This window comes from Brassica napus, chromosome C4 (assembly GCF_020379485.1).
Source record: "Brassica napus cultivar Da-Ae chromosome C4, Da-Ae, whole genome shotgun sequence".
In the NCBI taxonomy this organism is placed as follows: domain Eukaryota; kingdom Viridiplantae; phylum Streptophyta; class Magnoliopsida; order Brassicales; family Brassicaceae; genus Brassica; species Brassica napus.
Window position 1 is genome coordinate 41,098,629 of NC_063447.1, and position 16,052 is coordinate 41,114,680.

Sequence of the window (16,052 nt, forward strand, 5' to 3'; positions counted from 1 at the left end):
GATTCGAGCTCCACCAAAACCTTGCAATGGTACTTGTTAATTTTTGGCAAATTTCAAAAGAAAACAGAAAACTTGACATACATTGGTAGTGCTTGAGCAATGACTTTAATAAGAACTATGTAAATGATTTATTAGATTTATTTGTTTAAAGTAATTGATGATTGAAATACAACAAATCATTTATTTTACTATTTTATTTTTTATAAATATTATTAAATATATAAATAAAAAATTAAAGTGAAATATATTTAAAATTATTTGTATTTTTTTGTAGCAAAATAAGAAAACTATTGAATAAAAAAACAGTACGATAAAGAAAAATAAATTGTTAGAAGAAAAAGTTGGTTATATGAAAAAATACCAAAAATAAAATAATAATAATAATAATAATAATAATAATGATATTAATAAGAGAAATTCTCTAGGATAGCTATTTTTAAGTTTTTGTCACAAAATAGCTTCCAATGAAGAAAATGATCAAAATAAATTTTATTAAAGTGTAAAAATGTATTTTTATCTTAAGGTTAACTAATCTAGACTTAACATTTAGAGTTAAGGGGTAGGAGTTTGATGATAGGGTTTCAAATTTTAAAAAATAAAAAATAAATCTTAAAAATTTCAAAATAAAAATGGATTATTTTGGTCATTTTCTTTTTTGAGAGTTATTTTTGTTAAAAGAAAACATAAAAATGACTATTTAATAGAATAATAATAATAATAATAATAAGGTCAGTAAGAATTGGACATGGCTAACGAGAATAACTTTTGGCCAGTAAGGACATATTGAGTTGAGCACCTATTATAATATTTCTACCATCTTCCAAACACATCTAACTGCAAAATTCTAACGGGATCTGCACCCAAAAATTTATGATCATTAACCATGTGTTGTATTGATAAAAAAACATGCGTTGTATTTTAAAATAAACTAGATCTCGATCCGCACAACCGCACGGATTTTTGTTTTCAATTCTAAATTAATATATATTATAATATATATGTGTTTATCAATTTTTAAAACATAATAAGTTTACGGTATATTTTTTTTTATTGAATAGATTGTTTCAAACTTTCACATGTATTTGTATCTTCTTCTATATATATATTTTTGGATTATTATTTCAATTAAAATCATAACTATATATATAAAGATTAGTAAAAAAAATTTTATTGTCATATTGAAAAATATAGTAACATTTCACAAATTTAGAAAATTTTTAAAAAATTAAACTTTTCGTTTCATAGATTTATATTATCGAGTAAATAATTAAACATTAAGTTTTGGTTTAATTTTTAAAATAAACTATATAATTTAAATTTTGTTTTCATTGGTTTAAGGTAGTAAAGATTAATCATTGTTAGATAATATGATTTTTTTTATTTAAAATTTTTTTTTTATAATTTTAAAAGTTAACATCGACAAATATTTAAATAATTAACATCAGAGGTATAGAATTACAATATTAAATTATATCTATTTAATTTATACTATCTATAAATCCAATGGATCATCTATTGTTTAAATCTAATTATTGATAGCTCAATAAAAATTTCTGGTATGCCCAAAATTTAAATGATAAAATTAGAGATTAAATGTAACATGATTTTATAGAAATAATTAGGTCCATTAAAAAAAAAAAAAGTCACATTGTGACTTATGTTTAATATATAAGAGATAAGATGAATACTAAAATGGTTTATGAGGAATTTACATAAAAAGACACTTCCGAAGAGGGTCATATAAGAAAATTAGAAGAGTTTGCGGGGGTAGATCAGATTTACCCCGAATTGGAAACGGGAGCGGGGGGAGCTTTGGAGAAGGAAAGGTTAGGATTCAAGGGTGTGTAGTTTTGGGTTCATTCGTGTTTCTTGTGCTCTCTGTTCGTTCGATTGCTAGGGGAAATAAATAAGAAGAACAGGCAAAGTGAAGAGGTTTTGTGATTTAGGTTTTTTGTTTGTTTGTTTGTGTGTGGGTCTGATTCCAAAAGATGGCAATAGCGCGAACTGGAGTTTACGTTGATGATTACCTCGAGTGTAAGATCGATCCACCCTCTCCTATTTTTTCTGATTCGTTGTTTCGATTTAGGGCTTCAATTTTATTTCATTTTTTGTCGTGTAGATGCCAGCACTTTCCCTGCGGAGCTTCAGAGATTGCTAAATACAGTTCGCGAACTGGACGAGAGATCTCAATGTAAAAGATCGATAAACCCTTAGTGTGTGTTTTGTTTGATTGATGATTGTCTCTTGTTTTTTGAAGCGCTCATAAACCAGACGAGGCAGCAAACCAAGTATTGCTTAGGGCTTGCCTCCAAGAAGGGCAGTGGCAATAATAATCATTACAACACTGGTCTTGATGACGACGAAACCATTGACAAAATGCGTAAAGAGATTGAGTCCAGCCAGGAAAATGCTTTAAGTTTGTGTACGGAGAAGGTCTTATTGGCCCGCCAAGCCTATGATCTTGTAAGCTCCATGATTTATTGTCTCTCACAAGTACACTATCATCATGTATACTTACTCCGGTTTCAGATTGATAGTCACTTAAAACGACTTGATGAAGATCTCAATAATTTTTCTGAAGATTTGAAGCAAGGTATGTAATCTCTAATTACTACTGTCTTCTCAAGGATAATCGATTAGAAAACTATGTCTTTTCATATTCTAATGGCTACACGCTCAGTTTATTCCTAGTTTGTGAGTCAATCTGACCTGGATTGATTGATTGAGAATTGTCGGTTGGTAATTACAGTCCTGTTTTTTTTTTTTCTCACGTTGATTATTGTCTAGATAACCAAATGAATTAAGGAGCTAGGCCAAGTGTTGGAATCTGTGTATTCATCTTGTTCGGGCTCTTTATTTTATTACCCTCTCTTGTAAACTTCTTCTAGATCAACCTCAAGGCACTGCAATTTTGTTTTAAGCTATAGAGACCACTTAAACCCTCAAATCATAGCTAAACCTGTTCATTGTCGTGGGGGTCCTCTTTATTTCTAATATGTTATTTTTTCTATCAGAGGGGAAGATTCCAACCGACGAGCCCTCTGTTCTTCCTCCACTACCTATAGTTCCTAAGCAGGAAAAGCGCAAGTCTTTTTATGGCACACCTCAGCCTAAGAAGATTGATTACAGAGATAGAGAGTGGGATCGTGACAGGGACTTCGAGCTCATGCCTCCTCCAGGAAGCCATCGGAAAGACTTCACCCCTATTGATGAGCAGCCTATCGATCCTAACGAACCGACCTACTGTGTCTGCCATCAGGTCCTGAATATATATATATAAATTCTGCAAGATGCTTTAGGTTGTTGTGGTCTTTGATTAACGCTTGTTATTTTTATTTTATTTTGTTCAGGTGTCCTTTGGGGACATGATTGCCTGTGACAATGAGAATGTGAGTCTGCTCTGTTACCATCTTATTTTCCATTTCATGTTTGGTTACTACAAAACCATGTAATCGTTTTTCCCTTTCCATAGTGTCAAGGAGGTGAATGGTTTCACTATACATGCGTTGGCCTCACCCCCGAAACCAGATTCAAAGGGAAATGGTATTGCCCTACCTGCAGGCTCCTCCCACAGTCCCATTAGTATCATTCGTACTTGTGAAGGTAGCACTTTTGTCGTTTTTGTCTAATATGGACATCTGCATGAGCTTATGATTATTGCGTCTCGTAGGTGGCGATGACATCTTCTTTGGTACCTTCTCTTCTAGAAGAATCTCCATTTTTATTGCAATCATGTCATGTTTTATACAATCTCGGATTAATCCTAGTTTTGCAAATACTAAGTGCTACTCTGCCATCTCCTGTTACAATGAATTAGACTTTGGAGTCAAATCGAGATGTAATATTTGAAGAATATAATGTCGAGCAAAAGCACAATTCAATTCAATCGAGATGTTTATTTGATGTAACAAAAAATGTAAACCATTAATCACAACTTTTTTTATATGAGAAATTTTCAATGCAAATTTCAAATTAAAATACGAAGATCTCAATATTTTTTCAATGCAAATTTATGTATTTTTATACGGTATATAGTTTAATTTAAATGACATTAAAATAGACATGTATATATTCATATGACTTTATGTATATATGTTTAATATGAATATCTATTAAATAAGATTTCATATTCAATATGATTTTATAATCATTTGTATCTTGTTATAAAGAAAATGTTAAACTACTGATCACAAATTTTTTGATATGAGATTTTAACCATTTTTAGTAATTTATAATCGTTTAAAAAAATTTAAAATATAACATATAAAAAAAATTTAAATATTTTATTATATGGTTAATGTGATTGTTTAATTTTTTTAAATAATATAAAGTTAAACAATAAAGAGGGATGATATAAAAATTGTTATCAAATATTTATTATTCATAATCATTAATTATCATATATCATATTAGTTAATTCGTAGCTTTTATTTAAGGAAAGAATATAAAATATTATTTTATACACTATTAATTAATTTGATAGTTAATTTAATAAAAAGTATAATATATGTTTAGATTGACCAACCTATTTTCTAAAGATTCTAAAAAATTTTAATGATGATATGTGGCTAAAAAAAATTGTTGTAATACTTTTCAATTAATATGAGATATCTGACCACACAAAATGAGAAGATATCTCTGACGTCCAGAGTGGTGGAAGACATTCAAACATTATAAAAGCTATTGTGTGTTGCTAAGAACAAGCTGTTTTCATTTACAACAATCAAAGTTAGTATAGATTATGAAGTATACAGGGGCAACATGGTAGGAACTCTAAAAACCAACATATATAAATAGATTACTCTGTTGAAATGTACAGAATACGCCGCTATGGGTAGAAACAATTCTCGAGATGTATATGTTCGTCTTTCAATGTTTTCGACTTGGATTTTCCTCTTCAGTATGTAGATTATTTTTGGAAACCAGAGCTATCGGATCCTTATTGTAGCTGTGGATCACTCATAATATCCTGCAAAGTGAAAATATGGCTTACTAACCAAGCAATGTTTAAAATCTGCTAAAACACTTTAATGGACTCATACATATAGTGAAGTTGTGGCAACTGGACGCTGTATGTGGCAGTTATTCCGGTTCGTAGTAGTATTCGGTGAAGGTCGAAGGCTTCTGCCAAAGTTAACAGATGGCATGATTTCTTCGGCTAGTGCTCTCAGTCTGTTAAGCTCAGGCAAAACAGCGTGACCCAAGTCAGGCCTGTCTTTGCGTCTTAATTCTGCACATTTTAGAGCAAGTTTGGCTGCAACCAAGGCCTCTTCGACTGGCCAGTCAGGAACAATAGGGTCTAACATCTCGGCGAATTTTCCGTTTTGGATTGCTTTCTCAACATGGTGTGTCAAACCCATTGGTGGCTTAGCTGTAAGTATTTGCAAAAGCATAATCCCGAACGAGTAGATGTCTGATTTAGTCCCCAGCATGCCGGTCTGCTGGTATTCTGGATCTATATAACAGAATGTTCCGGCTGTTGACGTCATTCTATATTGTGTTACGGTGTCTGCAACCGATGGAGGGACTAGCCTTGCCAAGCCAACATCAGAAATCTTGCTGACGAAATGCTTGTCAAGTAAAATGTTTCCCGGTTTAAGGTCACGGTGAACCAAAGGCTCCGGTTTCATCTGGTGGAGGAAATGCAGACCGGTTGCAATTTCAGCTGCTATGCGAAATCTTAGCTGCCAAGAAAGAATTGGAGAGTTTCCTCGTCTGAACAGACAGTCTTCTAAGCTACCATTTGCCATGTATTCGTAGACTAAACATCCGTATTCCGGACAGGCTCCAAGTAAGAGAACCATGTTCGGATGTCTCATACAGGTTAGTACTTCAACCTCTTGCTGGAACTGAGACCTTCCTTGTGCCGCGTCTGGTCTTAGAACTTTTATTGCCACTTGTGTGTAATCTAGTGATCCCTTGTAAACAGGTCCATAACCTCCTTCTCCAATCTTGCGACTGGGAGAGAAATCTTCTGTGGCTTCTTCAATCTCCTCGATTATGTATTTCCTGTATCTTAAATCAGTTTTCGCCAAAGAACTCGTCGCCCTCTTCTTTTCCTCTGCGGTTTGAATATGCTTTCTCTTTTGAGCTTCAAATTCTGCTATTCTGTGGGATGCCATTGCAGTTTCCATAGCAGCTCTACTCTTTTCTTTCTCACTCTCCGCCATTTGCATCGCTGTTTCCTTGGCAAGTCTTACCTCTTCTAATTTCAGTTCCTTATCTGCTTTCCACTTGTGTAACTCAGTAGCCTGATTGTAGATGAATCGGATTTTGATTATACATATATGAGTTGCGTGCGCCTATCTGACTAGAAATTATTATTTTATTTATTTATCGTTCAAAACTCGAACATACCGCCTTTTTGGCAGAAATTGCTTCCTTGCAGGCAGTGTTATACATGTCCATTGTATACTTTAGCTCCATTTTCAACCTTCTCATCTCGGCTTCCATCTCATCCTGTCAGATTTTAGTTTAAACAAATGAAAAAAAACTTTATCATGTGCAATCAGTGGTGAAAGTAAGCTAACCTGGCTCGATAGTGAACATGATTGTCTCCCACTTCCAAGGGAGCTTGATGAAAATGCTGCATATGAAGAACCAATATCTATGGACTGCTTATCTGACGAGCAAGATGTCGCAATACTAATTCGATTTTCTTCATATTCAGAGTTGAGTGAGAGGCGCGGAACGTCGACATGGTCATGAAAGGAAGGGAACATAAGATCCACGCTAGGTCTTCCACTACTCACAAACGATATATCGGAGTCCATCATCGAGGCCTGGTATGTGCCTTCGTATCCTCTTCTCGTAAAGGGAGACCTAATCAACATTGGTGGTTTTCATAAGTTTTAAAACTTATTTTTTATGGGAACGAATGAAACATGTTACATAGGTAACCAGCGTACTTGATCTCGATCTCGTCATGTGTTCGTTGCATTGTACTTTGCCTCCTTTGAACTGGGACATGAAAGCCATTTAATCAATAAGGGTAACAAAAGAGATGTTAGAAAAAAATTTAAAAGGGGTAATATATACTATTCATATTGCTCTTTTGAGTTTGTACACGCTGCCGCATAGTGGAACTCGGAAGTGAAGATGTCGATGATTTCATGGAAGAGATTTTTCCTTTAGAGATTGAATATACTGTACAAAAACTAGGTGCCTTTTTTATGACAGTGCTTGAAACATCTGGTGCTTTGAACCTTCTACCAACAAAAGTAATGTATATAAGTATGCTCATGTCTTGTCTAAAATGGGAGAAAGCAGTTGCCTATTTACCTTAAAAGAGTCATCTTGGATGCACCGACTACTAGCGTCTCGACTGCATTCTTCTGCACAAAGTCAAGTATTCCTTTAGCCGCACTCATGTCCTCCACAATCACGTCTTGGCAGAGGACCTGTTACAAGAGTCGGTCAAATGAATAAGATTGTTTGAAAGAAGAGATAAGATGCAACGAAAACGCACATCTTTTCTAGCACAGAAGCAGCGGAATGGAAGAAACAATTCTGCGCCATCATCGCTTGACTTATTCCCTGCATTAACAAACAACAAAATCAATCAAAGTAATTTTGCATTTGGAAAAAAAAAAGAAAGAAAGATGGTGACGTACCCGAAGGAAGCGAAGATGATTGTTTGAGTTTGACATGAAGAAGAGTAAGAGTCTGTCCTTTGCTAACAAGGTTGTCGACTGTCCATTTTAAAGCGTTCTGGCTCTCTTTGTCTCTGTCGATGGCCAACGTAATGCTTTCCTCTCTTTTCTCGCACATTCTTTCTGTTTTGATTCTGCAACTAATAGATACTCGATGAGTTTATATATTTCGAATTTGGAGAGAGAGACGCGTTTAAATATGCTAATTTTAGCAAATGCAGTCCAACAAAAAAAACCTTTATACTCTCTTTTTAATCATCTTTTTATAGATTGTCTTTATCATTTCAAACTAATTTTATATGCATCTAGACGTCTTCTTTTTCACTTTAAAAGAAATGGGCTCTATCTTTTGTAGACAAATTTCATTACAGAATCTTCCAATTTTTATCCCAGTCCTTAGAGAAGGTATACGTACGTGTATATGTTTAACAATTATGACAAGTACAGTATTTTCCATCCTGTTGCTAGTGTTTTTGAAACATTAATTGTACCGGATCTTTTCTCCGCGGATAATATATTTAAATTTGTTACATTTATCATTTTTTTTTAATATTTTTAGTTTGAAGTAACTATTTCTATTATATGTAACACAATTAACTAATAAAATATGAAGAACCAAGTCCGAGATTTTAGAATTATGTAACAAAAAATATAATTATGTATAGAACATAAATTATCTTAGTTTAAAAGATCGGAATCTCATCTCGAATAAATTCACGAAAAGAAAAAAATACTCCAATAACCTACTTAAAATATAAAATCTCCTTTTCGAAAAAAAAGCGTACTTAATAATATTTTTTTACTTGTAATAGTTGAAAACTGACAATTGAATATCGATGTAGAATATTATTTTAATATATCTAATGGTAAAATATTAATTGTAATAAACAAATTTTGAATTTTGTAATATTACATGAATTAGAAGTCTTTAAAATCTAAAATCTATTTTATTAACATAATATAATTTGTATTCATTTATTGTTTTGACGTTACAAAATATTGCTTTAATTTTATTTGTATATTGATTTTTTAATAATTTAGATTCTTTTTAAGTAATTTTAAAATTATCAAGAATATAATATATTTAAAATTATTTATTTAAATATATCCAAATATGTTGTCTCATTTTTATGTGTGTTTGCGGTGAGCATATTTAATTTGTAGTTTGTATATTTAATAACACCTTGTTGAGTGCCGTTCTATGGTTTTAATAAATGTGTTGTCATTTCATTTTTATTACTACTAACATGATTTTTTAGTGATCAGTGATAATGTATTTTTAACGTTATGTATTATATTTTATCGTATATTTTCTAACTTTTCATGCTGGCACTTTTTTTAGAATCATTTTAATTAGATAATAGGTTTAAAGATGTAAATAAAACTGTATATGTTGTAAATTTAGAATTTTTTAGTGTAACTGAGCACTATCAATTATGGAAATTATAGTATGATTTTATTTTACTAAATCTTTCTTTCTGTGTATATTTTTTGTTTTATTTTTTATTTTTACAATTTTATTGTCTTATTCTTTAATTGCAGAGAATTGCTATTTTCAATTTTTGTTCCATATACCTTAAAAGTCTTCGGTTGATTTTTATTTGTTTTCTTTCTCCAATTACAACATACAGTTCGACCGTTTCTTTTTTTTGGATCAAACTACTAATATCATCAGATAGAAAAGCTTAAACTCCAATAATGGAGTGAGTATTTGTGCTAGAGAAAACTGATTTAGCCACTAATATAGTGAAATATTATAATGTTAGAAGGTATGAAAACTCTTCTCTATTGTCCTACGCTAGACATAATTAAGTTGTTGTCAATTGATTCTATATTTGTGATAACTTGAAATACATCTTCATGTTTTCCTTACATCATCCTTAATTGGTTTACGGTTCGACCATTTCTAAAATACTGAGAGTAACATAATATTAGATGTTGATTATCTTCTTCCAATTAAGAATGCACAGAATGAAAAAAATTCAAGGTGAGACCACTTTACAATTTTGTCCTCATATCTATATAGAGTTAGTTTATAGATTATTCTATCTGTTTCAAAATATAATCAGTTTTAATTAAAATCTGTAATATTTAAAAATTATTACTTTAGAAAACTGTCATTTAATATATAAATTTAATCAATTACATAGTAATTTGCATAATTTAATTGGCCACACAATATCCAATAAATATAAAGTTACATTGAAATATAAAAATAATTTATACAGTGAAACAAAGAATACTTTTAAACCATTATATTATAAAACAAAAGGAATATTCAAATTATATTGAAACATTAGAATAGTAAGAATCAAAAAAGCTGAAATCTCAACGTCGATCATTTACGTCGGCCATGCCTTAGACCATCTCCAATGTATTCCTCTATTTATTTCTCTAAAATAGATGAGTTTCATAATAGAGATGGATTTGTCTCCGATGTATTTTTCTATTATCTCTCCTAAAAAAGAATATTCTTGATATATTCTTTTCTAAGTTTACGAATAATATTTTTTATTTGTGAAAGTTGAAAACCAGTCCAATTTATTTTAGTATTTTATAAAATTATGATATTATTCACACTAAATATTTCTTTACAAACTATTATGTAAATAAATAATATAATTATATTTATATAAATAATATATTTCACTAAAAAAATATTTTCAGTTATAATTGTTTAAGCAAGAAGTTAAATGATCATTTTGTAAAAACAAATAGAGGATGTGACATGGCAAAAATATAGTTTCTCATTGGCCGTTTATTTTCGCCTACGTGGACACTCTAATATGAGGCTTATATCCTCCAGTTTTAATTAAAATCTATAATATTTAAAAGTTATTAATTTATAAAACTGTCATTTAATATATAAATTTAATCAATTACACAATAATTTACATAATTTAATTGGCCACACAATATCCAATAAGTATAAAGTTACATTGAAATATAAAAAAAAAATTATATAGTGAAACAAAAAATACTTTTAAACAATTATATTATAAAGCAAAGGGAATATTCAAATTATACTGAAACATTAGAATAATAAGAATCAGAAAAGCTGAAATCTCAACGCCGATCATTTACGTCGCCAATGCCTTAGACCATCTCCAATGTATTCCTTTATTTTTTTTCTCTAAAATAGAGGAATTTCATAATAGAGATGGATTTGTCTCCGATGTATTTTTCTATTTTCTCTCGTTGAAAAAAATATTCTTGATATATTCTTTTATAAGTTTACAAATAATACTTTTTTTCTAAGTTTACAAATAATACTTTTTATTTGTGAAAGTTGAAAACCAACCCAATTTATTTTAGTATTTTATAAAATTATGATATTATTTACACTAAATATTTCTTTACAAACTATTCTGTAAATAAAAAATATAATTATATTTATATAAATAATATATTCCACTAAAAAACTATTTTCGGTTATAATTGTTTAAGTAAAAAGTTAAATGATCATTTTGTAAAAACAAATAGAGGAGGTGACATGACAAAAATATAGTTTTTCATTGGCCGATTATTTTCGCCTACATGAACACTCTTTCTAAGACTTATATCCTCCTTTTGTTACTTTTACTTTTTTGATTTTGAAATTCGAAATGGTTTCCAAGTATCGAGATTTCTTTGCCCATGGATAGATCTATTCGATAAACCATGCTAAACTTTTTATGTCGTTTATTTGTTAAGTTTATTCATCTGTTTTTGTATTACGTTTTCGCATATATAACAATGTTTATATTATTTGATCCAAATAAATTTCTTACATAAGAAAACGAAGGAGAGAGATTTTTTTTATAAAAAAGACGATGTTACATTAGCTGTAGTATTCTCTTGTGAACTTAAGCTTGGGACATTCCATGAACTGAACTGAATTACCGTGAGATAGAGGTAAGAGACTCGGAACTTCCCGAGAGATATTATGATGATTATGATTGATGCACATGTGAGAGATATTATATATCGTTTGGGCCTAGGCTTGTGGGTATATAACATGTTTTTGATGCATATATTTATGTGATTGCGTTATATCGTTCGCGGAGGGTATAACATGTTTGAGTATGTTGAAATGATATTAATCGTAGCCACAAACCTTCGTTAACTTCTATTAAAGAGTGATTTGTAAGACTCCGGCTATCCATGAGGAGTGTAAAGATGCAAGATGTTCGCCATGAAGTAGTCGCTGACATAGTTTGCTGAAGCAGACGTCGTGCTGAGTAGTGAAGACCACGTGGAATCAAGTTGCTGAACTGGAGTCGTATACACTTGGAGAGCAAGAGAGTAGCTTGGAGATAAAAAAAGATAAATAAACTTGAAGAGCAAATTTATGACTTAAAGGAAAAGAAATAAGTGCATTCCAAAGAAAGGAAAGTTGCACTTAATGTTACGGAAGATGTTCATATCCATATTGTCTTAGAGCATCTCCAACCCATAACATTATTTTAGTGTCAAAACTACACTATTTTGGTGTAGTTTCAACACTAAAAAAATATTCTTCTCCAACCACAACACTAAATTTCACACTAAAAGTTATTTTATAATATTATATGTATTTAACTTTTTATTTGTCATTTATTTAATTGTACAATTTATTAATAAAATAAGTGAATAGTGTTTTAGTGGAGTGAATAGTGTTATAGTGTAGTCAATAGTGTCACACCAAATTTGGTGTAAAATTATAGTGTGACACTAAAATGGTGTGATTTTTGCAGTTGGGTTGGAAAAAGTTTAAGTGTCAAAATCACACTAAAATAGTGTTTTGAAGTTGGGTTGGAGATGGCCTTAGAGACTAGATTCAACTGTATTGTGTCAATTATTTATGAAGTATTTAAAATAATTAATATATATAATAATTTCTTTTAAACTTAATTATGTGTGTTTTAACAGTTTTAATATGAAATCATTTTAAAATTACTAGGGGCATTGCCTCCGCGTAAGCGCGGAGTTGTGGACAGAGTTCTTGTTTCATCTCAATATTTGCTAGGGTTATTGTAGTTGTGAATTTTGCGTTCTGGGTTGATCATTGTTTTTCAAGTTTTCTATTGTCATAGGGTTAGAGTTGTGATGATGAGCTGTTTGCATTGTTCTCCATTTATGAAGGACTAAACTGTGTTAGTAATGTGATTGATATAGTTTGTGGTGTTGTTTGATGTGTCACTGAGACTTATTGTTTGTTTGTCTTTTTAATTTGTTTCTTGTACTGTTGAGAGTACATAAATTATATTACCTGAGAGTACCTTTTGTTTATGTATATTTTTCTCCAGTTTAGTTGTGTAAGTTGTGTGTATTAAGTAATAATTTTTACCGGACCTTTAAAACAAATACATGAAGACTTGTAGAAATAACTATAAAATGAGTGACAATTCTAAGTATTTGGGCTTTAATGGGTTTTAAACGAATTTATGTATTTCTTATAAGAAGACAATAGCATTGGCTTGTTGACATTGGGCATGTAAGCTATTTTCATAAAACAAGAGGAGTAAGCAGATGGAGATGTTGTTGCCGGCTTTGTGTCTTCGGAATTGTCTTTTGTATCTCCTAGTGTGGTTGTGTTTGTTTCTCTTTTATTTGATGGGTAATATGTAAACAAAAATCATTGTTAGTTGTATTTATCAGAGTTGATAATTTACTCTACTTTTTTGTTTAGGTAATTTCACTGATCTTGGATGTCGTCATCGTCTTCTTCGTAAGAATTTGCGAAAGTAAGTTTGTAAATTGTTAAATAGCTGGCCGCGTAGTTGGTATTTGTTTAGTTGACTCGATGTATGTGTCGTTGATTTTTAGTTGAGGTGATTGGTTTGGTATATTTCTTTTGAAGTTTATTTGTTAGATTAGAAAAGAAAGAGAGGTGATCATTAATAATCCGTTTTTTTTTAATTCAAGTTTTTGGTGTTTTGATTGTTTAGGTTGTTATGGTTTCTTATAAGCTGTAAAATAAAGATTTGTGTAAAATAGTTTGACAAGTAACGGAGATAAATACACGACCACTGATCTTGGGTAGAAAATATTTTTGATTATTGATGTTACCACAATATAGACAGTAATATAAAGGGAATTGTGTGTTGATTATTTCTTACGGATCAATGAAGAGACGTATAACGATTTTAGTTGTTTCCTTGTTGAGGTCAGAGCCCTGGACATAATGGATTTGCCCAACCACATCTGAGAGTTTAAATAGCAGTTATGATATCGAAATATAATATAAACCCATATGCAATATGATAATATACCTGTGAGTTCTAGGTTTGTGTTCGCAATCACTTGGAGATTGTCGAAACAGTCTAATCATATGACTGGAGATTGATCTCAGGAGCACTTGTGATGACTTCATCAGTTAGAGTTGGTGAGATGAAACAAATTAGGAATGGATGATCAGTTATCTTGTACATGTTTGAGCACCTAGCAACCTCAAAACGATCGACTTTCACAATAGAACCGACTTTCAAAGATGGCCTGTAATGATTAGCACGTCCGGCGGGAATAAAATCATGAATCACGGAATCTGCAAATAATATTATTCAACAAAAAATTAGAAAATCAATTAAAAATAATTATGTTAAATAAGTGTGATAGATCAAAGATTAACTTACCTTTTCGTCAAGGAAGAGAACCGTGATTCCATAAACTCACTCTTTCTTGAAGTTCAGGGAATCCCAAAGGGGAGGAGGCCAGATGCTATGCTCTAACTACTACGACTAAGACGGAGAGACTCGAAGATTGAGTGATTGACACCGGGGACGCCAGTTTGAGGAACTGGAGAGGCAGAGAGAAACATTTTCTAGAAGATGGTTAAAGCTAAGAGGAATCAATGAGTTTTGTGGAGATGCAGATTGGGTTCATCAAAGATGAGAATAATATATATAGGGTTTACAGAGAGGCTACAAAGCAGGAACATTTATGATCAAGCGATTTAAGATGCGGAGATGAAGAGTTCACCGGTGAAAAAATAGATTACAAAATATGGGAAAACTATAATTGTTGCAAACTTGAGTTTTTTTCATATAATGTGATGAATCTCATTTAAAAATGAAACCCACAATATACTTGTAGGGCCCTCGGAGGAAGCCGAAGAAAGTAAGGGCTTCCGACCTTCATAAATATATATTAGTTTCGGTTATCAATGTACAAAGTATCCTTTAGTCTAGTGGTATAAATGTTGGTGTTTATATCTTAATTACCCGGGTTCGAACCATGAACATTTTTCACACTTTTTAAAAGTGGGGCCTACAAAAAGATTACGTGGCGCGCTGAGAAGTGAGCAAAATGTCTCATTATAATGTAGGTATAAATGTTGGTGTTTATATCTTAATAATCCGGGTTCCAACCATGAATCTTTTTCACATTTTTTAAAAGTGGGACCTACAAAACGCTTACGTGGCGCGCTGAGAAGTGAGCAAAGTGTCTCATTATAATGTTGATTATAAATGAATAAATGCTTAATTTTAAGTTTAAATCATATAGTTTTTAGTTTTAAATTTTATAAAATCTTCTTATATTTTAATATATATAAATATATATATATATATATCTATTTTATATATACGCTTTCAATACGTATCTGCTTCCTAATATTTTTAAAAAATTCGCTTATGCGCTTCTATATGCTTCCGCTTCCACATACCCGCTTCCGTTTCCATGTAACATAGATCATATCTATCAATCAGAAAACAAAACATCTCATCTCTTCCCCATGATTTCTTTCCCTTTAAAAGATAGAATTAAGACAAAAGGGAAGAAGATGCGGAGAGAGTTGTCTCGCTCAAAGAGGGAGGAGAAGAATAATAGTCGTTATCTACAACATCCCCAATATATTAATTGAGGATCTTTTAAAAAGTTATAACCTGAATTCTGTAAATATTAAAAAAACCTCATCCTATGTGATACTTGTGTATACCTTCTAAATCCTATTTCAAAGAATTCTAGAGCACTTTATATAAACTATAGTCTAACATTTTATACCCTCTAGTAAAATAATATTTCGCTGGCTATAGTTGGTCGCATGTATCAAATCTTTATTGTTTCGCAGACTTTCCTTAAATAAAACTTACGGAATTACCTAATGTGATTAAAAAATATATATAGCAATTAATGATTTTAAACAATAAAGATTTGATAACAATTTGTATACTTTTTATCATTTTTGTTTATTTCTTTATTATTAAAATAAATTACATAATTATATTAATCATATAATAAAAATCTAGATTTTTTTTTTGTATATGTTGTATTTTGAATTTTTCAAACGAGTATAAATTACTAAAACTGTTAAAAGTCTCACATAAACTTTTATGATCAAGGTTTAAATTTTTTTTCTATATTAAGATACAATTATTATAAGACCATATGAAGAAATAATTTTATTTTAATAGGTTTTTATGTTAATATATAATATATATA

At 30.8% G+C, this 16,052-nt stretch overlaps 2 protein-coding genes across 3 annotated transcripts; one reads left to right on the plus strand and one right to left on the minus strand.

The window, feature by feature from the left end:
• The first annotated feature begins 1,703 nt into the window (after nt 1–1,703).
• On the plus strand, nt 1,704–3,965 carry LOC106397059 (PHD finger protein ING2). Of its 2 annotated transcripts, none has more exons than XM_013837599.3 (9): nt 1,704–1,826; nt 1,989–2,034; nt 2,120–2,191; nt 2,258–2,463; nt 2,530–2,593; nt 3,015–3,259; nt 3,351–3,389; nt 3,473–3,603; nt 3,671–3,965. In XM_013837599.3, exons 2-8 carry the CDS (start codon nt 1,989–1,991, stop codon nt 3,581–3,583), a joined length of 783 nt encoding a protein of 260 aa, XP_013693053.1. In that variant the 5' UTR covers nt 1,704–1,826; the 3' UTR covers nt 3,584–3,603; nt 3,671–3,965. The 2 variants fall into 2 exon arrangements, with proteins under 2 accessions (XP_013693053.1, XP_013693054.1); XM_013837600.3 differs by having other exon boundaries at nt 1,711–1,840.
• LOC106399121 (U-box domain-containing protein 34-like) lies at nt 3,719–8,194 on the minus strand. Its single transcript, XM_048754727.1, has one exon. The coding sequence runs from the start codon at nt 6,174–6,176 to the stop codon at nt 5,037–5,039; it is 1,140 nt and encodes a 379-aa protein (XP_048610684.1). The 5' UTR covers nt 6,177–8,194; the 3' UTR covers nt 3,719–5,036.
• Between the last annotated feature and the right edge of the window lie 7,858 nt (nt 8,195–16,052).

Bases quoted from the DNA above. Each gene is read 5' to 3' on its own strand.
- LOC106397059 (XM_013837599.3), top strand. From the start codon at position 1,989: ATGGCAATAGCGCGAACTGGAGTTTACGTTGATGATTACCTCGAGT. The intron at 2,594-3,014 runs GTATGTAATCTC...TTTTTCTATCAG, and splicing joins TTCTGAAGATTTGAAGCAAG to AGGGGAAGATTCCAACCGAC. The intron at 3,260-3,350 runs GTCCTGAATATA...TATTTTGTTCAG, and splicing joins CCTACTGTGTCTGCCATCAG to GTGTCCTTTGGGGACATGAT.
- LOC106399121 (XM_048754727.1), bottom strand. From the start codon at position 6,176: ATGCAAATGGCGGAGAGTGAGAAAGAAAAGAGTAGAGCTGCTATGGAA.